At 31.6% G+C, this 23,109-nt stretch overlaps 2 protein-coding genes and 2 long non-coding RNA genes across 7 annotated transcripts in view; 1 reads left to right on the top strand and 3 right to left on the bottom strand.

The window, feature by feature from the left end:
• Nucleotides 1–3,069: 3,069 nt before the first annotated feature.
• LOC124448872 lies at nucleotides 3,070–7,725 on the bottom strand. 2 transcript variants are annotated; one of them, XR_006949291.1, is made up of 6 exons: nucleotides 7,228–7,725; nucleotides 6,714–6,794; nucleotides 6,176–6,624; nucleotides 5,943–6,076; nucleotides 4,166–4,267; nucleotides 3,070–3,110 (listed from the first exon to the last, which is right to left on the bottom strand). It is a non-coding gene; the product is annotated as an uncharacterized LOC124448872 (long non-coding RNA). The 2 variants fall into 2 exon arrangements; XR_006949290.1 differs by lacking the exon at nucleotides 3,070–3,110 and having other exon boundaries at nucleotides 3,928–4,267.
• Nucleotides 7,726–9,787: 2,062 nt separating this feature from the next.
• LOC124448100 lies at nucleotides 9,788–10,498 on the top strand. Its single transcript, XM_046999112.1, has 3 exons — nucleotides 9,788–10,010; nucleotides 10,122–10,199; nucleotides 10,332–10,498. The coding sequence occupies exons 1-3, from the start codon at nucleotides 9,932–9,934 to the stop codon at nucleotides 10,496–10,498; spliced, it is 324 nt and encodes a 107-aa protein (XP_046855068.1). The 5' UTR covers nucleotides 9,788–9,931.
• Nucleotides 10,499–11,843: 1,345 nt separating this feature from the next.
• On the bottom strand, nucleotides 11,844–12,964 carry LOC124448880. Of its 2 annotated transcripts, none has more exons than XR_006949298.1 (2): nucleotides 12,942–12,964; nucleotides 11,844–12,743 (listed from the first exon to the last, which is right to left on the bottom strand). It is a non-coding gene; the product is annotated as an uncharacterized LOC124448880 (long non-coding RNA). The 2 variants fall into 2 exon arrangements; XR_006949299.1 differs by having other exon boundaries at nucleotides 11,844–12,610; nucleotides 12,942–12,954.
• A 236-nt stretch (nucleotides 12,965–13,200) lies between these two features.
• LOC124448857 overlaps nucleotides 13,201–23,109 on the bottom strand; it is a 22,523-nt gene continuing 12,614 nt past the window's right edge. For both annotated transcript variants that reach the window (XR_006949280.1, XM_046999836.1), the window contains one exon: nucleotides 13,201–13,463. Coding sequence is in view for 1 of the 2 variants with exons in the window: in XM_046999836.1 (XP_046855792.1) it covers nucleotides 13,345–13,463 (119 nt within the window). In the remaining variant the exon portion in view is untranslated. The remainder of the gene's footprint in view (nucleotides 13,464–23,109) is intronic.

Raw genomic sequence — 23,109 nt, 5'->3', positions numbered from 1 at the left:
AATTCATCCTGCCTAGCCGGGTAACTCGTTTACACAAACCGAGTTGCCCGGCAAGGCGAGTTACTCGGATGTATCATATAAACGATTCACCGGAAATGCATTCATTCTATATAAGGGCCGAGTTACCCGGCTTGGCGAGCCATATAAACAGGCCCTTAGTTTTAGTTGAAACGAAATCTTTGCTCTGTAATGATTTGGAATGGTCAGACTGAAAACGAGAGGTAGCAACTTCTAACCGTCTTGATAATAAAAGAAAGACTGGTTGTGTGCTAGAGTGAAAAGACAACGGTTGCTTGCTGGCCCTACTTTCTGTTTCATCTAAATCAAAAACTTGGGCAAACATTGATTTCGTAAAAAACATCAATTGTTGGACGGTTTCCAATAACATAGAAATTGAAATTACTTTTTTCAAATTTACAAAATGTTGTACACGATAGACAGAGATGTTAACCAGAGTGAATGTAGAAAATTTATTTAAAGAACAAGAATAGGCTAGGAGGAAACATAATGAGAATGAAAGCCAGAACAGTGGTGAAAATAATGTCACTATCTTGTCTAAAAGGGAGCTAGCATTCAGAGGAGATGATGAATCCGGATCTTGTTTGAATCAAGACAACCATAGAAAGTTTCCAAAGTTATTTGGCAAAATCATGTTCCGTTTTTTGACAATTGCTTGCATGCCAAACTACTTGAGTAAGAACGTAGTGATAGCTACTGCAGGAGGTGTTTTCATCTTCATGTATATCACCTGATCTCTGGAATTATTTGATTGTCTTTATTGATGAAGTTATTCATGGTCAGATTGATAGGAAAATCAGGGAATGCCAGTTTCATTGTTCCTAATGTGATTAATTTTTGAATAAATCACCCCAAAATCAGCTTATCTATACTAACCGTCTGATTAAAAGCGTGTTTGGAGCCTTTTTATATGTATATCGAAGCGTATACTATTTTAAAATAATTTGTTAAATTATCGTAAGATTAAGTATGGACATGTCGACGGTTTTCATATAAATACAGAAGTTGAATGGGAAAAAATATACATGTTGGGCATTCAACACGCGTTTGTATCTGGAAAATGTGGCTGTCATATACGTTATGGGTGACATTATTATAATAATGTTTTTATTGCTAAAGGATCCACTTATAAAACAAAAGTTATTGGGGAGCTCAACCAATGCTAAGAGCTACTCTGATCTATAAATAAACTTAAACTACTAATATACAACAGTGGCTTTGTTTGATCATGCGGATGGATCAGTTAAAATTTCACCCAAAGACGCGTCTGATCAGGTGAAGCGAATTGCTTCGAAGAAAGTTTGTTCATTTGTTTAAGGGCCGAAATAGATCAGCATAGCAACAACAAAAAGAAGCATGGGATATTTTAAGAAATCAGTTCGCCAAAACTTCTATTTCACAGTTCATTCGACTACACCAGCAATATTAATCGCACCAGTTTAAAAGTGAAAACATACTCGACCATATCAGCGAATTGAAATTCCTCCACGATCAACTAAAAGAAATGGGATATAAAAACAACGATCGCCAATTGGCAATGACTTTACTTGCAAGTTTGCCAGGAGAATACAAGCCGCTGATCACAGCTTTCGATGCGATTGGAAAGGAATCTTAAATTTATCAAAAAGGTAAAGGACTGTTGCTTAATTTTGTAAAATAAAATGTTAGGTACAAAGAAAGATGAAGGGGCGCATGCTGCTCACTGATAATTCAGGAGAAAAGAAAAGAAAGAAGATTACAGTAGGAAAGAAAATGAACACCAGCATTCTTTTCAAGAAGTTTGTTGCTCATGTAAGAAAAGAGAACATTTTGCACGAGATTGTCCCAAAAGAAAGAACGATTTAAGTAGTAAATTCCACAATAAAGGAGAGAGGTCAACATATTGTGCCAAAGAAAATGAAAATGATAAAGAAAGCACTGATGAGGTAGCGTTACTCACAAAAGAAATGAAAATAGATATGATTAGATAATCAATTATTGTGCGAATCAACATATGCAAACGTGACAATTTATCAGATTATGAAGAGTTATGAAAGCCAAAGAAAGTAAATCTTCGGGATAATTGTGTCATATTGTCTTAAGGAAAACAAACTCATCGTTTGACCGTTCATTTATATGGCTCACATTAACGCCCTAAAAAACGTACTCTATCTGCCCGAGCTGAAGAAAAATTTGCTGTCTGTTCAAGCTATGTCTAAATTTGCTGAAACTGTAATGTTTAAAAACGAATACAAGATCTCCAAGAATTCTAGATTATTGGGAGTTTGTGAGGTGTATGGAAAACTATATAAAGTCATTCAAAAAGAGAAAGCGCATGCTGCAAAAGAACATCTGACTTTAGAATTATGGCATTAGAGGTTTGCACACTTAAGAAGAGAAAACATTTATAAATTGGTAAATACAGGTAAAGTGGAAGGTATGGCCATTCTTTTCCAACAATACAGAGTTGCTAAGTTGAAGACTTGGGTGAGAAACATCACAACCTAGGAATGAGTATTAAATGAAACCGTCATTTACGTACAATGTCCATAACTCAAAGGAAATACTTGGAAGGAGTGCTAAAGAAATTTGGTATGGAAAATTGCAAGCTAGTTTCCATCCCATTGGAACTAGGTAAGAAATACGAAAAACGATCAAAAGGCGATGAACCATTCGATAAGAAAACATATTGAAAGAGCTATTGTTTTTTTTTTAACTTATCCTGCAAGAATTATCAGAAAATATTTATCAACTTTTGCTTACCTAAGTTTATGTCAAATCCTGGAGTTAAGCATCCAAATGGAGTAAAACGAGTACTACGTTATCTTGAAGGAACGTTAGAGTATACTCTTCCATGTTCCACTAACGATTCAAGTATAGTTTGTTAAAGTAGTAAACGAGAAGCAAGTGTAGCTAGATCAACAACTCAAGCAGAGTATATAGTAGAGTATAAGCACAGCCAGTCAAGAAGTAGTAAGGCAACGAAGACTACTTGGCAATGTTTTAAAAAAACAAAAAAAAAACAAGATTGTTTCACTACTTTACATGAAGACAACGAATGAATAATAGATAGTCAAGAAGTAGTTAGGCAACGAAGACTACTTGGCAATGTTCTGAAAAAACAAGATTGCTTTACTACTTTACGTGAAGTCAACGAATGAACAATACAATAAAGCTCACCAGAAATCTTATAAACAAATAATATGTTAAATCATTATGTGGGAGAACAAGTCAAAAATAACATCATTACTGTCAAGTATTGATGAACAAAGAATATCCTGGTGATACAAAGACCAAAAGACTCTCGATTTTAATTTTAAAACTTTCATAAGCTATTGGGAGTAGTTAAAGTAAAAAAACAATCATAGAATTTCAGTTTGTATTATAATGATGTGTTAATTTTATTGAAATGATGACTATTAAGTGGAAGTGCTAAAAGAAATTGATTAGTTGTAATATTCATATCTTTAGACACGTGACATGAATGACGTGACATATGCATGCTTTCTTCCGTTGTGCTTTTGTATCTGGGCAAGCGCAGATATATTACTATCATGTCTGTTAAGTTTGTTATCTTTCTCCAAGAAAATATTTCGGAAATCATGCAAATCACATCTTAGCTACGAATTACTCACAAACGCTAGGCTACGTTTTATTTTTGATTAATTCAATATATAAACTGACTAAATATAGCGAGGATCTTATAGGTGCGTGTATGTAAAAACCATCGGTAACAGCTCGAAACATTTCCTGATAAACAGCCATCCACATAAATTCGATGTTTCGACAGTACCGCCGTTGACAGTTTAGAAATTTCAGTAATATTGCTTGTGCTTTCGTAAGACATATTTCTCAAATGTTCTATATTTAGATGATTTTTCAGTTTGTTCGATAGCATTATCTAACGTACAGAAAATTATTGACAAATTCTAAGGCACCTCGGACAGTTTAATATCTTTATAGCATATTCTGATAAGACAAATCGTATATCTTAACAGGAAAAATACATAGTTATTGGACTTAAAATGTCTTGTAAGTTGTTAAAATTGTTTAAGTCAAACATGTAACACACATCAGTATTAAAACAAAGTGCAATTCAAACACGTTCACCAAAGAAAGTCTTTTTTTTGCTTTGCATGCACAGATATGAAAGACAAGTGTTTGGTACCTTAAGCTTTACACAAAGTTGTCCATATTTGAATCACAAGTTTGCCATTTCTCAATGATGTCAGATAAAGTGTTTGTAGCAATAAAAGATGGTTTTATGAACCTAAATTAAAAAAGAAAATGTGTTAATAAACAACAAAAATTTGATACTTTTTTCACAGAGGGAGATCAAGGTTAAGTCAGAATACATTATAGCACCTCATCATAGATTTAAAATACCATAGCAATAAATTCTGTTGGTTAAAGTTTATAAAGAATATTTTGACGATAATTTTAAGAGCTCGCTTCATTACAAATTTAATTGAGAATTAATCTGAGCATGCGCAGTCAACTGCATTAATGCTCCGAGTTCATGGTCATGGCAACGACCAACTGTATGTAATAATACCGATTGTAGAGTAATTAGCTCGTTCAGTTCCAAATTTACTGAAAAATTTTCTGCGCATGCGCAGTCCACTTGACCAGTTGTCCAAGTTCATGGTCATAGCAACGACCAACTGCATCTTCTAGCACCGATTTTTAAGTAAACAGCATGCTTAGTAACAATTTAATATGGAAATCATCTGGGCATGCGCTCTAGCATGCGTAGTCCATTCGACTAATTGTTCATAGCCATGGCAATGACTAACTATATGTACTTGCACTACATTTGCGGCAATTAGATAACTTAGTCGCAAATTATGAAAGAAATAATCTGGGCATGCGCAGTAGTGACTTTAATGATACCACAACTTTTGCAAACCTTTGAATTTTTGTATATATATATAAAGCTGAAACTTCAACTAGTAGATGTCAACTAGCAGTGGAAGTTGGGTGCGATTAGGTATGCAGTGGCTTAGGGGCCCAGACTTCGGTCGCGACCGCACTCTCCCTGCGTAACCAGAGCAAAGCCTATCGCAGGCGATCTCGGGGTCTGATGGGCGGAAGCTTGCTACGTATTGGCATCCCCAAGTAGGATAGTGTGGAGGGGCCGAAACCTCCAACCGAAACGTTAACATGCGGCGTTCTAGTACCTTACGCTTAAGAGGGTATCGGGAAGCATGGACCGAAAACGGGGTTTTTTGCTTTCGAATTTTATCTTTTTCTTCTTTTAACAAGAGTTCTTCTCATAAAATAAACCAAGCAATGTTGACACTGTGCCTTTTTCTGACACTTATAATTTAGGACAACATTAAACATGTTTCATAAAATTTTTATTGGTTTATATTTTTCTGATTTAACTCTCTCATTTACTGTTTCTTAAGTATCACAAGCAAACCATCCATCGACTTTGTAGCAGACAGAATTATCTGGTTTCCTTAATTAATATGAGACGCTCTAGTGCTAAACTATCTCGGGGTCTCCGGAAACATGGACCAAAAACGGGATTTTTTGTTTCCAAAATTTGTCTTTTTTTCTTTACAAGAACTCTTCTCATAAAAGAAACTAGAACATCCAAGGATACTGCACATGTTCAAACAACTTCTGCCTTTTTCACTTATAATTTAAACCAACTCTAAGCATGTTTATACGTTTTTTACTCATTACCTTTTGCAATGTAACTTTCTCATAACTCTCTCGTGATGAACGAGAGCCTTCTTATACAATATGACTCTTTCATCATGAACGAACGCATCCATGGGCTTCACGGAAAAAAAGGATTATGTACTTTGTTATAATAGTGTCTACAAAGATAACATTTAATAAGCCAAGCAATTTGTATCGTCTAAATTGAGCCTCGCTTTGAACCATTATGTTATAAAATTTCGAATCATTTTGGATACTAAATTTTTTTTTACCTTATAATATTTTCATGATTCAATCTAGAAAGTAACTTCTCTCCTCGAGTAATTTTGCGATTAAACAGCACACTTTTCGGAATCAAAGCAATTCTTTTGATCGCATAGAGACAGCCGTCCAATTCATTACGTACCTAAGCGTATATAAAGCATTTCTAAATCACGTACAAAATTTCCTTCACGTGACCAAATTACCATCTATTTAAACGATGTTGTATGTAATAAAAAGTTACCTTGACAACTGAAGCAAACCCTCCTTTTTTTAAGCATTTGCAACACCTCAAATTCATTTCGAACTCTTGCATTTCTCGCAGCGTAGCCGAAAGGAATAGGCATCAAATAAGGATACTCATCTCCATCATAACAGCTATTTTGATTTCTCCCTTGATCTTTTTCAGCGTCAAGCTTATCTGAAGTGATGTTATTTGCTAAACCGTACGACATGGGATTTGGAGAGATAAAACGATGTCCAAGAAGCTGCTGTGCCAAGCATTGGTTACCGTTCTCCGGATATAGACATCTATACAAAGTATATGACATTAAAAAACAGTAGCTATAAATTCTTCGTCACTTTAATGCTTGTTTTTTCTTATGATCTTCATATTTTCAAGTGGAAGCCTTGAGTGGCAGTTTTCAAGCAAACCCAAAAATGTCCAAAAAGGTTTACTTGAATCATAATACCCTATTGGCAAAATTCAATAAAAATAGCAAATAATAAGTCCTTATACATATCTATTGAGCTAAACGAAAATTGTTAACATTTTTCCCTACCTATGAATGAACGTGAACTAATCCTTCTACAATCTCACTGAGAATCCACCACATTCTCTGTTGGTGCTTGTACTATCCCTCCTCAATAGAATTTGTTAGATGTTAACAGACATTATGTCAAACAAAAAGACACTCTACTTTGTAATGAAACAAGGCAGATAAGTTAATCATAGTTTTTTATGTTACTTATTGTAGCTAACTGGGTGTTTTTTCTACTGCTATGCTTACATATCTTTAGTACAGAATGTCTGGTTATTTGACTGATTTGGAAGAACCAACAATGTTTGTTAAGTTGTGCTTGAAGTGTGCTTTGAGAAGTTTTTCATAAAATTAAATTGCAGCTCAACAATAGATAAATTTGTTTTGCAGAGTTGATTACATAAAATTTGATTTTTAAGTTTATACAAAAGAACCTCTTGGAAAAAAACACCCGGAAGCCACTTTTAATGAGAAGTTGTGTTAAGATGAGATGCTAAGATGAGTTGTGTCTAAGTTTTCTTATCTGACAACATACCTGAAGTAATCCATCAATTCTATATCATTTTCATCCATTTCCAATTCTCATTCTGTGTATACATCTCTCTGGTTCAATATACCACAAACATTGTTATCAGAAACAGTGATTGTGCAGTTCCTATGTCCAGTGCTTTCAGGAAGAAAAAAAAGATCATCAGGTACACCCGAAATCAAGGTGTCTCTGAAATGCCGTATGCAATGTGTGTTCCATTGTTGCTTTACCTTGTTAAGTTTTGACTGTAAAAACTCTGAATAAACAAACCAAATACATTCCATCTGCAAGTGATTTCCCAATGCAAGCTTTCTTTCATGAACAAGATGTTTAAAATGATTGATAACCCATCCAGAAAATCCTTTTCTACAGTGAGACCACCAGTTCTCAATCCATTGATTAGCATGAGATGATGAATAACGATGCCCTTGCTCACCACCAACAAGGCTACATTGCATCGCTGCCAAAATAGTATTCTCTGTTCCTCAATCTGTCTGTACTAGGATGGAGCGAAACTTAAATTCCTCCACTGACCGTAAAAAATTAGCTGGAATAACTGGATTGTTATTTTTTGCTTTTCGCAAACTTTCAACACAACCGTGAATTTATTCAGCTTCAGTATCCATCTACATGCCAGGTAGCATTTGGTCCATCAGATACGTAAGTTCGCGGAAGCAACTTTCTAGCTTTACGGAGTGCCGATGCTTCTGGGTCGACGTCTTTTAGGATTCTCATAACTGTGTCTCGAGGAACTTTATATTGTAACTTGTTCTTAACTTATTCCACATACCCTGTAACCAAGAGTCGATGATGATCCCTTAATTTCGTTCTCAATGATTTGCCGAACGGTGTCTTCTGAGACAGCTTGGTCCACTTTTTGCAAGCCGTATGACTGAAGCCTTCGCTTTAATGTTCTGATCGACATTGAAATATCATGGTATTGGAACAAGAACAAAGTTATTGTGTTCCAATCATAACCACATATTCCCTTCTTATGCAACACCAAAAAGGTATCCTGTCATTATAGATGCTTTTGAAGAATATAGGTAACTGCATGTAGTTCACTGATTTATTACACTGCTGTACTAGGTATGAATTGCTGGGAAAGTTGCAGTAGTCTAAGAGTTGCAGTAGTCTAGTAGAAAGTTTTATAGCCTAAGAATCTCATCTTAAGAGATGTATTTAATTGGAGAAAATCAAAATGCTAAAGTTTATGATGGGAAAGAATTTTTCCTCAAGTATTATTATATTGCACTGTATTTTGTTTATGTCATTTGTTTAAGAGTGCATAATTGCTTTCTTTGTGTCATTGCTTTTTTCAGAATTTACAGACATAAACTAAACATGTTGAGCTGTGTTATTCCTGAGCTTGATGAAGGAAATATCTGTCCTGCTTGTACCAAAGTGAGTATATTCGTATTACTTGTTTAACAAGAAAAATTAGGAAAAAGAACATTAGCAATGCTATCTCAAACACCTTTTTGACTGCATCATTGAACTCAAATACATTGCATGATTTTATCCTTCATCATATTATTATTTGATTTTTTCATTTTCTACCACATAGTTTTTATTTTCAATAAATTTTGCCATGGGCTTTAGGAAATAAAACTCTTGTATACTTTTGTTTGTTACATATTGATATTTATAAGAATGTCATGGTTTTCTTGCTGGGAATGCTGTTTGATCAATGAGTCACTACAAAGCTCTTGATGAAACAGCAATCTATGGACGAGGCTGTTGACATGAATTTCCTAAAAAATTCTTAAATTTGAAACATGGAGATAGGTCTGTTACACACATTTTGTCTATTTTTACCTAAATGTTCTTGGTTTGAAAGAGGTGGTTAGGATGCATGCATTTGATGGTGTAAATTTATTTTTTCAGTTGGTTTGCTACTTTCAATGCTTTGTGCAAGTGCTGAAGCTTTTGCATACATGTGGTTGCATTATTTAAAAATATTCTACATATTTTATAGATTGAGCTATGCAGTTTATGTTCTCCAAAATTAGAGAAAGATAATGCTGATAATCCTGCACTCAAAATAAACATATTGTATGATGTTGCATGCATGTTGGTGAAACACTTACAGGTAATATTCAATTGACAATAGTTGCTTTGTTAACTGTTTCCTTAGTCAATAACTTTCCCTCAACACTTTTTTCTTTGAAAAGGTAGTCTTTCACATGTTTTTCTTTATTTTGTTTGTTACAAAAGAATTTGGAGGATCCGATTGTTGACATTTTCAATTTTCAATTCCAATTTTTCACTGTTGGGCGATTGGACGTTAGTTGTTGTTTTATTTTCATACGTATAAACAGATATTGATACCTGGGTTTTTATGCTGTCATAACTAATGGTATTGTAGATGATAAATGATGAAAATTCAATAATTGTTTACTAAATCTTTCTTGTAAAAGGTTAAATTTAGTCCCCGACGGGAAGAAGGATTTGGCCTAACTGACGGTGAGATGTTGGAGAGATTGTGGGCTTACATTCGCAAATTTAGCAGAATGACTAAAGAAATACGTCCAAGTCACAGAGTTGATGTACTCAGTTTATGCTCTTTTACATTATGGAAAGAAAACGAAGATTAATTTAGGTATAGCTAGTTTTTCTTTCTTTGTTTGAACATATACATAGCTAACATGTCATCATATTATGTAATAGCAGGTATGAATTAAATTTTGTTTTTTGTGGCAATTTGCTGATGGCAAGGATGAAGCGAGCTGTTGACGTGAAAGAAACTGCAAAATTAGATATTGAAAAGTTATGCAGGTGCTTTCCATGTGAGTATATGTTTGTATTTGCTGTGTGATTATAGTTGACTCCGATTTTGGATATGAACTATTTACGACTCACATGAAAGCAGTAAATTTTCTTTTTTTCATTATCTAAAGCTCACAGGATTTCAATAGATGATATTCGTGAGTGGATGAAGGACGAATCGACTTTTTTTGGTCGTGAAGTTGAGACTGGTTAGTAAATGAGAAATAATGGCTTGTAGCTAAGGAACAGATTTGACACATAATTATTGCTCATTATGTGAAAATGTTTTACGCACAGAAAACTTTTTTAACAAATATACGTAAATCTTCAACAACTTACAGAAGAAGAAGATTGGAAATGCAAGTACGTTATATACCTGGTCTTGTACGCTGATCTTTACCATCGATGGAATGGTTGCACTGATCCAAGTGAACTGACTGTTCGATTTAATCAGATGAAAAGTATGTTCAAAAAGTTCAACTTGTTTCTAGAGATATTAAAGTCTTAAACAGTGTGAATTTAGAAAAATGAACTGGGAAATTTTGAAGCTATGAATGTACGTCGTAACATTGTGAATAATAAGTTGGAATATCGAATAAAAATTATTTTTGTTTTTATACGTACGTACAAGTAGAGATGTATATGCAACTTGCATGTGCTTGTCAGACCGTGCCTTATATTTGTAATGATTTGGTATTTACTGTTTAGAATTGAGGAGTAGTTGAAGATCATGGAAAGGGAAAACTCAATTTCTGCACGCTGGCAAAATACTGACTCAGAGTACGAAAATGCAAAACGCGAGGTTGCGTCTAGGAAAGAAAAACGTGTTTTGTCTCGAATGAGGAAAAATGTTGTTGAAAGATGGTTTCTCCTAAATCTTAAGTCTAAATACTGTGGTAACTATACGTATCTCATAAATGTTCCATACCACTTGCAATGTTTGTAAATTACTTTACATGTTCCCTTCTTTGTAATGTTCTCTGTATGTTTGTAAATGTTTCTGTATGTTTGTTCTGTTTTTTAGATGGTCAAGCGTTGGCATCCAGACTTTCGAAGCAAATTACTTGAGTAACAAAGGATGTCAATAAAGATATCGCAGCTTATAACGAGGAAAAAGAATCACATTTTAATCATTCACATACCGCATTAACATTTGATGCTGTCAAAGATCCTGACAATGATTTTGGTGTGAATATCTAGCTGCACCTACTGATGAAGATTTTCAGTTTCATTTACTTTTAAACGGAAGGCTATAGATTTATGCCATTTGCTTGACCGATCCCAGGAAGAGCAAATCCTGTTAAAGACAGAAATGGAAAATACGTGGGTCACTACTTTCAGCAGCACGGCAAGATTACTGACTTTTTGAATAGTTTTATTAACCATGAAAAGTACTTTATGTTGAATATGTTGAAGCGATATTTTTACACACTACTATGAAAGAACCAGCGATAATGTATAACAGAGTTGTGCAGTCACTTCAAGCTCTTGAAGATCCTTCAATTAGAAAATCAATTTACGTAAAGGGCACTTGAAAAGTTGTTAAGAAATCATGTGTAATAGCCTTCTAACGTACGTACGCTGGATAATAAAATTTATGAAAAAGTGGAGGTTTTTTAATAAACACTTTTTGTTCATCAAAACACATAAGTAACAACTGTTATGTTAGCTAAATAGCTAATGTAGTTTATAGCGTTGCATGGAGGTAACTATTTTGATTTATAACTAACTTTGATATGAAATATATCTATAAATTGGCCCAACTTAGTCACCAGTTCAATTAATCGTTAACTTGACTCTGTTTGACATATTTTTTTTCTACGTCTTGTAGTTGCAACTAAAAGCATCTTTCATTTTAACTATAGACAAAATTGAAGTATAATTGTTTCCTGTACAAGAATTCATTATTTTTTTAAAAAGTAATAGAACTTAGCTAAAAAGAAAATCTTATTCAGTAAACCTAAACTAAAAACAACGCTAGTTCATCGTCAATAGTATGTTTAGACGACATTGAGTCATAAGAGTAAATCAGTATGATACATTGTCAAGTCACCTCAAATTTTTACAATATCCACTACAGCTTTCAGGTACTTCGGTAGACAACAAGGTTAGTCACTTTCAAAGTCTGCAACGTCTTGAACTCCACTCGCACAATTATAAATTTTTTCAGAGTTATTTCGGAGACAACGCTCAGTTTTTCGTATACAATATATGCAGGCTTAAATAAAATATCATAGTTTCACTGTCACATAGCTTTCACAACAAAAGAACGACTTGGAATTTGGCGTTAGACAAACAAACCTCAGGGAATAAAACGTTATACATGTAGTTGATGTTCATTGAATTTGTTTCATCAAAGGATTGAAAAATATCTGTGACTATTTCTTTGACTACATTCAACAGATCTTTTGCCTATATATACAAAATGAAGAGTTAAGACACTAGTGGGGCTCTATTTCTAACAGAGAATATGTTTTCATTCTTGAGTTCGAGTTAAAGGACACGCCATGTAGAGATCTGTGAGTTCAGTCTGAGCTTGATTTCGCCCACGGATCATTTGCTTAAATAACCTGTGGCGTTAACTTGGTATGGCACCGTTGACGATTTTTGTTAAATGTGTCTAAAATTTAATGTTAAAATATTATAGGTATGTTTATCTGTAACTGATATTAAATAATTTAAATTCTAGCAGAACATTTAATCCTCTGAATGAGCGATTTCCCTTTATATTTATGTCAAATGTTTTCGCAGATCTGTCAAAGAAAAATTAAAAGAAATGAAATATATTTATTCGTGTGTGTTCAAGAAACTCACATTTTAGAAATAAAGCATTCAAGAGCACGAAGAACGTATTAATAACTGTTATGAATACGTATGCAAATAAATCAGTGATGCACAAAAATGAACAGACTAACAGTTCGTAGTTTAGAAAAAGTGGATGTATAATTTACCCATGAGTAAAGTAAGATACATTGTATCCGCAATCAAATTTTCCTTTCGGCTTTGTCGTAATCCCAACGCAATCCCAATGGTACCATTGTTGACAAACATCACATAACACCCAATCCACCATTCCATTATCTTTGGAAGATGGTTCTTGACAAAGAAAGGCTTTACATTTGTCATAGGATGTCAAATGACTAGCTCTCTTCTTTGCAAAAGACACACTTTTTCTGTCACTGGACTTTGCCTCTTTTCTTTTTCTTTTGTTGTTACTTCTTCCCTTCCTGCGTTCTTTATCAACTTTTTTAGGCACGGCGTTTTCTGTTACAAGGTGTCCGTCACCTTCATTAACTGTTCCGTCTCGTGCACAAAATACATTCCCAGAATTACCATCATCATCACCATCATTATTTACAACACTTCTCTATCGCCGGGAACATCACCATTTTCACAACCATTATCAACATTATCAGTTCTTTGTCCATGGCCAACATATGCTTTAAAGGTACTTGCAAAAAGTTGGTTCAACCCTTACAAAAATAAACTATAGTTTTGAAAACTGCAGTATTTTGGAACAAAAACTGTAGTTCCGAAAACCATAGTTGTATGAATAAACTATAGTTTTCGGGACTATAGTTTTGGGGATACTAGAGTTATAGAAACTAAAGTTTTGGGAGAACTGTAGTTTTACAATTGATAGTTTTGTTCCCAAACACTACAGTTTTCAAAACTATAGTTTTCCATGAACTACAGTTTTCCAATGAATCTATGTTATAATGTAGTTCATTAACTAAAGGTTTTATAAACACAATTTAGCAAATTCCCTGTACAGGTTCTAGTAGTACACATTATTTTATACAGAATTCAATAAAACATGAATCCACGATACAATTCCGGGAGTATCGTTACATGTTTGTAAATGTAGATCGTCCAGATTGGTATAGTCCAGAGAAGGACTGTTTTTGTTGTTGTTGACTGACGTTTCGACAACCTTAGCGGTAGTCATCTTCAGAGTCAAATGAGTAGTAAACGTCAGGTTAGCGGTATTTGTTATCTGGTTCTTACGTCATTGTATTGTGTGTACAGGAAATGTGTATTGTCATTGTGAATTAGTGTGAAGTGTAATGTTTTTAGTTAATCGTTTGTTTGTATTGTGAATAAGTCGTTTGTAAGGTGCCGGTAATTGCTGTGATCTGTTCAGGGGGGTTTGTTCCAAGTTGGTATATCAACTTTCTAATGTAAGCCGTTGTCTATAGTCAGTACTGTAAGTAATGCATTTTGCCGAGTCCCAGTCAATGTTGTGCTTAGTGATTCGGTGATGTTCGGCAATGTGATTAGTTTTGTCTTGTTTCTTAGTAGCTCGTTTGTGTTCAGTAAGTCTTATGTTTAATTTCCGATATATGAGGCGTGAAAGTCGGAGCAGTTTATTTTGTAAACTGCACCTTGTCGTTCGTTGGGTTGTTCTATGTCCTTTCTGTTCGTTAGTACTTGTCGTAACTTTGTGATTGGTTTATATGCGACACGTATGTTGTATGGTCGTATGATACGCGAGATAGTCTCAGACGTACCTTTGATGCAAGGTATCGTTGCTGTTGTCACTGAATTGTTCGTTTCGTTGAGTTTGTATGTGTTGCGTTTGATAAAGTCAGAGTTATAGTTGTTTTTGTCAAAAACACGTTTGAGATAGTTGTTTTCGTTGTGTAGAGCGTCCGGTGAATCACATATGATTTGTGCACGTCTTGTTAATGTTCTGATTGTGGTGGCTTTGTGTGATGTAGGGTTGTAAGATGATTCGTCTAGTAGTCGGTCAGTATGTGTTGGCTTGCGATAAACTGTTGTTCGTAGTTTTTGATTGTCATGTTTTACCAAACAGTCGAGAAAAGGAAGAGTTCCGTTTTCTTCGACATCAGTAGTATAGTACATGGGGGTAGGGAATCAAAAAAAGTTTACTTTTTTTTATTCCATACGCCCCATGTACTATACTACATATAACCTTGGGTAAAAACTATCTTTATAACAGCGTAAAATAAGACCATGGATTAAAAGGCGTCCCTCAGTAAAAGGTCATGTAAAAAAGCTGTGTAAAAAATAGTCATTGTTTCAAAGGGTAAAAATCTCGAGGTTACAATCTATCGTTTAAAACTATGGAATCTATATGTTTTTAAAAACTATCTTTAGAAATAAATGTTAAGAAAGCATTGTTTCGGAGGCGATCCGGCAGCACAGAGCACGAAGTGCTCGAGCAGGGGGATGGGGTCGCCGAGAATTCTAAGCGACGGTGGGTAAAATTTTCACGAAGTGAAAATTCGGAGCGCCCCCTTACATTCGAAGAATATTCGAAGAATATTCGAGAATAACAGAGGCTTAAAAAATGCTCTTCAAAAATCAAGTGTTAACAAGACCCTGCCAGGACTATGTTAATTTAGCGAAGCTAAATCGCCACAGTGGGTAAAATATAGCTGGTTTTGTAGCGGCGCGCGTGTCTTAGTGCATGTTTTTAACAATGGTTGTTTAATGTAGATAGCACATTTCATCAGCGCATGTATAATAATACAATGTTTTACAAAACTATGGAATCTATATGTTTTTTTTAATTTGTCTGTCAAGCGTGTGTCACATGTACATGTTTAACAATGTTTTATATAATTTTTGTTAAAAGTGTTTTTACTAATTGTTTCAGGATTTTGAATCTTTTTGTATATCGCTTTTGTATTAATTACTTATTACAAACAGTTATGTGATATGTAGTCAAACATGAGGAGCAGGTATGTATGATATTACTCTAACAGAGGCCCACGCTACATGCTTACTACACATTATAACTGTTTGTTAATATTTAGTTATTTGAATTGATAAGATAATGACCATAAGCATAACTTTTACATCCATTAGCTAATATATACCGTTTATCATCAAAACAGCTAAGTGATACTTTATTAATTTCATAACTACTAAGTTGATGGTTTACACTTCTGATAGTTTTCATTGTATGATGTATTTGTTTCTTTTCAAATAGTGTTTGTTTATAGTCTTCATGTTTTATTTTGTTTTTAATAATATTTTTCTTAATTCCTTTAGCTTTTTTATCTCCTTTATTATTATCTTTAATATAACTATACATTTTAGATCGAAGTCCAACAAACTCTTTAATTATATTTCCAGCAGCTTCATCTTTCATTTTACCAATAACTTTTTTATTAGTTTTATCATGATATTTATGGTATTCTGGGTAATCACTAAAATCAAATTTATCTTTATCAGCCCAAAAATCTTTATAAGCATCTTCAGTTTCTATTTCATAACAGAGAGAATCGGTATCAGTGAATAATAATTTAGCTTTATCACCATACCGCTTTTTGATATAATTGTAATGAAAATCATACATCAACGTTTTACTCAAATCTAATATACACATACCCACATATGCAGGTCTGTTAAGGGTTAGTGTTTCTTTAATCTTATGCACAGCCACAAGGTTCTCATTGAATATTTTACTACTTACATAAGTAGGTTTTGAAGCTAATTTTAATAATTTATTTTTATTAGTTACTAGTTTGACATCTACTCTTTTTCGTAAGTTTTCCATTGTTTTCCCAAACACCGAATTATTCATTAATTTGAAGAAGTCTTTTTCAAAAGAATTTTTTGCAATAGTTCTTTTTTGAGTATTAAAGTCTATGTATTTTTTCAACCAAGGAGATTGATTAAATTCAAGTACTCTATGTACTTTTTTCAATTTTAACCCGAGATCTAAGTATAATTGAAGATTTCTATAATGTAGCACATACTTCTCTTTATTTTGTAATGTAGGTATTAATTTTGAAACTAAACCTGTTGATATATTGTAATTAGAAGCAATTGTCTTACAATATTTTGACAACATATCACTAGTTACCTTAATTTTTCTGGTGCTAATGGATAATCGTTATGTAAATTATGTAGTTCTTCAGGGTATTCTAAATCAACTTCTAAAATTAAACCTTTTTTATTATCTTCTTTATATATGGCTAAATTTATGTTGTTAATCTGTTTATCAGTTAACCATTTGAAACCACCAGTAGGTAGGTATTGTGACATAGCCCATCCATATAAATTATTTGCGTCAAGATACATTATATATTTTGAGGGTTTATTCTTATCAAATGTTTCCATATACTTGTTATTAGCTTACCATATCGATTAGAAATATAAGAAACACCTCCCTCATACCCTTTTCAATGAATTGAAACATATCAATATCTGTCATTAATTCTAATTTAATATCTGTCATTTTAAGCATAGCATCCCAAGACAGCCCGGGTGATGTAAAATAATGACATGGGTCTAAGTTATAGTATTCAATACATGTTTTTCGAAAGTTTTCGAATACATCAGCTAATAATAAAACGTCTGATTTCAGATACAGGTCGTGATAATCACCCATGTTTTTGAGATTGAATGTATTCCACACTTTTTGTGCATGGTTATAAGAATCATCTGAGATATTTTCATTAGTAAGAATACTATAAAAGTCTTTTTTTGAAGGCAACCCCTCATCAAATTTTTCAAAGCTATCCATATAATCATATGGGTATATACCTTTTTTAGTCATTAAATTAAGTTTTTCACCTTTAAACTGCTTAGAGGTGTATTTAAACGATTCTTTAGGTAGGTTACTAACAAGCTTTTCTAAACTAGAGCTCATAAATTGAAAACTATCAAGAAATGTTAAGTGGTTACCTAACATGAAAGCCATATATTTTTCCATGTTATTAGGTATAGCATTTATATTCATATGCGTTTCCTCACCTTTTTTGTTTTTGTATGTATGCTTATTAACAATAGCTCCGATCTCTTGCATTATGAAGTGACTGTCATACCCACGTAGATTGTGAAATATTACTGGGATCTTTAATTTATCAGAGTCTATTCTAAGTTTTAAGTTACAATCTTGATGTGCCGAGCCTCTGTATTTGCCAGTGATATGACAATGGTCTCGAACTCGAATATCTTTGTTAGTATATTTTTGTTACAGATATGACATTCATCAGCTTTTTAAATTTTTTCATCATCAGAGGTCATTTTAATGGTTTATTAAAGTGGGTTTTCATAATATTTTACAATATTTAACTTCTTTTAACATAGCTTCCATAAATTTGTAAACAGCCTTTTCACCTCTATATAGTTGAATTTGTTTAGTAAATTTATCATCATAACAACAAACAACTTTATACCCATAACCACAGTCAGTGTGCTTCTGATAGGCTTCAGTATATGAGTTTTTATTATCTTGTTGACAACCAGATATCTTTTCTGTAATAGCTTCAAAATCAGCATATATAACAAACGGAACAGCTTGTTGTTTATGATAGTTGTTGAATTTAAGTATGTTATTATTTTTATCAGGCATTTTATTGATTGTATACCATTTATTAATATACAGTTTTCTATATGGTTATTTAATATTTTTCAGAACTAAAACATTGAGCAGCGCATACAAAAATGTTTTCTTTCTTTATGTTTTGTTTGATTATACATAAATGCATTAAAATTTTTATTAGAATATAATGTTTGTTTTCATTATCAGTTATCAATAGTAGTTCCATATGGTCTTCAAATTTTTCTTTTGAAATGTATAATGGATATGGTTGTTTATTTTCATAACCGAAAACGTTAATGTTAATTCTGTTTTGCTTTTCGATTTTATTATAATGTTTAACAGTCACTGGAAATTCAACCCCAGAGTAGTTTAACTTGTTAATATATTCCTTATCAGATTTTTAATTCTTTGTGGGTATTTATTTTGTGGGTTAATATGTCTAATATGGCACCACATAAAACATTCATTATCTTTATTTTTCATATTTATCAAACCCTTTTAGAGTTTTAAGTTCTTGGGGTAAATTAATGTATGAAGACCCTTGTAATGGTTTGTATTTAACAACATTAAGATAATGATTATCTATAGAGCGAATAACCCATCCAGAACCTTCTTGTGTAAATTTACTAATCTTATTTAATATATTTTGTTCTGAAATTTGTAGTGATTCAGTAATATTTTCATTATTTGTAATTGTTAAAGCTGGGCTGTTGAAATAAGCTGTTTTTGTTGAATGATCAACATCACCATTATATTTTATTTTAATTTTTTCAAATGTTACCTTAAGCGTTTCAATAAATTTTAATCCTTTCATTGTTGTTAATATTTCTTTAATATAATATGTAAGATACTTTCTTGTGCTTTGCATTTGTATTAATGGTGCTTTATTGTTAATAATGCTTATTTCATATGATTTAGTGTATCCTTTTATAGCATTGTTTGTTACTCTTATTTTAACTCTAGGTGTTGGTACTGGTTTCTTATTTTATTCTCATACTCTTTAACCATTTCTTTAACACTCTTTCTTGGTTTTGGGACTGGTGTTAATACTTTGATTAATTCGTTTTTTCTAAGTTTATAATAACCTTTAACCTTTTTTTCTTTAGCAATAACTTTTAACTGAGGTACAGTCATTTGTTTGATATTGGATTGTGATAGTACTTTTTGTACTGGTTTGGAAATTGAAGTATTATTACCTTCAACCCACGGCTTTTGATTTAATATTAAATTAATTAAATCGTCTTTAGTCAACTTTTGAAGTTCATCTTTTTTCATATTAGGCATACTATATAAAATACTCATGTCTTTAAGTACTTTATGTTTTGTTTTATCTTTATTCATCTTATGCATATTATATAATATAGGTTTGTCTTTAAGTACCTTTCGATTTAAATAATCTCTATTCATATATATACTATATATTTTATTTTATTTTTTTAAACGCACTAATTTTAATTATAGAAATAAATCTATATTTAAAACTTTTATAAAAATAATTAAATTAATTTATTTAACATTTTTAGTTTTTTTTTTTTAAATATTCTTTTAATTCAGATTTTTATGTAATAAATTTGGTAACATATTTGGCATTAAACCATATTCATAATAAGGATTGAACCTTTCATATGTAACCATATACACTGATTTAATTGTGCACGAATAACAGGATCATCTAAACTTTCTTGTACAGTAGTATCATAATAATACAATAGTTCTTTTTTATGATTATCAGTTTTAAATCTCAATAACCTTAAATTTTTATTATGTTCAACTAATTTTAGACCATATTCAATTGCTTCAGATATTAAGGTATGTTTAAATGTTTTAAAATCTTTACATTTTTTATATCCTGTAGAATCAGGTGGATAATGTAATAATTTTGTCGGTAAAGCATCAACTAGTATATATTAATCAAATTTACATAATAAATAATGGTCTAAAAAGTCAAAAACCCACCCAGGCCCGAAATGACATAATGATATTTTATTATTACTCATTTCAATGTTATTAATATCATCTTTTGTCTTTAAGTCTTTTAAGTTTTTCTATTTTCTATCATATATAATTACTATATATTTAAATTTTTTGTTAAACGAACCTAAATTTTGTAAAACTGTATTATTTTAATTTTTGAATTTATTAAATGTTTTCTAGTTTTAAGATGTAAAGTTTTATATGCTAAACTATATGTTTTATTACATAAATCACAATGCCATGGTTTTGAGAGCATATATAATGTCCTATGTTGTTTGATTTGTTCTTTAGTATAAATTTTGGTCTTCCTCGTATTGGTTTATCTGAACACATATATACTAATACTATATATTTTATTTTTTAAATAGTTATTTAATGCGTTTAAGATAGATTCTAATAATACCAGAAGCAGTTATATAAGGACCATATTCATATAAATCAAATTTTATAACATAAACATCTGTATCTATATTGTTGATTTCATACTTAAAATAACAATCATCCCATCCATGATATTTATTAAACAAAGCTTCAGTGATATGTAAACTGTGGTATATAAAAATCACTACTAATAGTATATATATTAGGTATATAAAATCACTACTAATAGTATATATATTAGATGGTTTAAATGTATTCAATATAACAGGTTCATAATCAATATTCATACTACATATCACATGTAATATTTTTATATTTTCAACATTATATCTATTTTTGAAAAGATAACCATTCATTTGTATTCAATTCATAATATTTAGTTATATATCTATCAATATCGTCTTTATAATAAAGTTCGTACTTTAATGATTTAATATACATGTTTTTATCTTTCATAATTTCATCTAATAAATCTAAATTAATTTCATGTCCTTTAAATTTATATACATCTTTGTTTTTATAACTTTAACCATTCTATATAATTACTATATATATTATTTTTTAAGGTGCGTTTAAATTATCCTTTGTTTTATACAATGTTTTTCAAAATCCTTCAAAACAACTTCTATATTAGAACTAGTTTTTTACAACATAGAATAAAATTTCTAATCTTTTTAATAGATCTTTAAGATTCATATATAATTATAAATGTTTTATTTCTTTGACTGGGCCCAGTTGTTATAATAAGTACAGTTGATGCCTTTATCCCACTCAAGGATTTTATATACTTCACCAAACAATCTATTATCAAAAACTATTTTTGTCTTACTATTTTTCATATCTTTAACAGGGTGTTTTAATGATATACCCCTACGGCTGGCTAAGCGTATTATATAATAGTTATACATACTAATATTTTTTTTATGAATCAACTTATATTTAAACATAGTACTAACAACCTTTATAAAATCATTTGTAAATCTCAACATATTCAAAAGTTACACACAATCTAATTTTATTATAAAACCATTTTTTCTTGAATGAACTGATTTTGACATTTCCAAATTTCTGGTATCCATTCATTAACAATATTTATGTACATGTGAACAGAACCACAGTGTATACAAACATTCATTTTATTATCTGAAATAATTTCTTGATTTTCACAACATAAGTATGTCTTAGCAGATCTATTAATATAACTATCACATATTTTTATTACAAAAGCAACAATTTACGTAACCAAAAACTCTTCTAACTCTTTATGAATCAATTTATTACAATACATATACTAATACTATATATTTTATTTTTAAGTAATTTTATATAATAAATATCCAGATATAATACCAAGCCCTACTATTGTAATAGATTTATATTTTTTCATATTCTTAGATTCTTTGTAAAAGTCATATAATTGTGGTTCTCTATGAAATGTTAACCGGTTGTAATGTATCGTTTTTACTTTTCTAAGCGCATCTAAAGCTTTGTTCGTAAGTTCTATATGATTATCAGCATATTGAAGTTCTTGTCTTAGCTGTTGAATTTTATCATGCTGCTTGACTTCATTTTCATAGAATTCTTTAGCCTTTTGTAGTTTTACTAGAGAATCGTGGTATCTTTTCATTTCCTCAACGTAACTGTTTTATCAAGTTTATGAAATAGCCAGCCTGCTAGAAAACCTAGGCCATTAACAACAGCTCCAAAAGCTGTTCCAACCCACTAGTAATAACACTTGTCATATATATTTATACAGATTTAAATGGATTTTCAGGAATCCATTTTTGTCTTGAGCATATTTAACTAGCATTGTTGATGCTGTAATAGCAATAGCTAGTTTTGCAAAATCTTTGATACTGTTTGTGTCTGTTAATTTTTGACCTAGTAGTTTTTTAGACGCCATAGAAAGACCTACAGCAGTTGTTGTCACAAGCACTGCATCAAAAGCTTCATTCATAAGTTGTTTCTTATTCATATATAATAGGAAATATTTTATTCAAATGAGTCTAAATTATATTTTTATTTTTTGTATCAAAACATGTTTTTCACTAGTTGTTTCTTCTCTCGCTTTATCGTTTGTTAATTTTTCCTGCCTTTTATCATTTTTCCTTGTATAATAGAGACTAGCAATAGCAGTTAATACTCCAACTGTTCCAAATAAGAATCCATAATTAATATTCCAGCTATTATCCTCAATTTTCTTTTTATTTTCTAATTCAATCTTATTTCTCATTTTTTGTTCTTTAGCAACTTTTGATATAGCAGCTAAGCGTTTACCAGCTTCAACTCTAATAGGGTCTTTCTCTTTCTTAACTGTAGTTATCTTTACGTTTTCTTCAGACATGTTATATAATACTGTAGATTTTGTTCACAGATAACTCATAGATAATCTTATAGATAACTCACAGATAATCTTATAGATCATTTATATTTTTTGTTATATTTACTCACCATACTATCTA

Source organism: Xenia sp. Carnegie-2017, unplaced genomic scaffold, assembly GCF_021976095.1.
Source record: "Xenia sp. Carnegie-2017 unplaced genomic scaffold, XeniaSp_v1 HiC_scaffold_23, whole genome shotgun sequence".
NCBI lineage: Eukaryota > Metazoa > Cnidaria > Anthozoa > Malacalcyonacea > Xeniidae > Xenia > Xenia sp. Carnegie-2017.
Note: the sequence above shows the minus strand (reverse complement) of the source record. Positions and strands in the feature narration are given on the sequence as shown.

What these genes read in the sequence shown, in the direction of transcription:
- LOC124448100 (XM_046999112.1), top strand. Translation starts at nt 9,932, where the DNA reads ATGGCAAGGATGAAGCGAGCTGTTGACGTGAAAGAAACTGCAAAATTA. An exon ending in GTTATGCAGGTGCTTTCCAT is followed by an intron (nt 10,011 to 10,121) that starts GTGAGTATATGT and finishes CATTATCTAAAG; the next exon opens with CTCACAGGATTTCAATAGAT. An exon ending in TGGTCGTGAAGTTGAGACTG is followed by an intron (nt 10,200 to 10,331) that starts GTTAGTAAATGA and finishes AACAACTTACAG; the next exon opens with AAGAAGAAGATTGGAAATGC.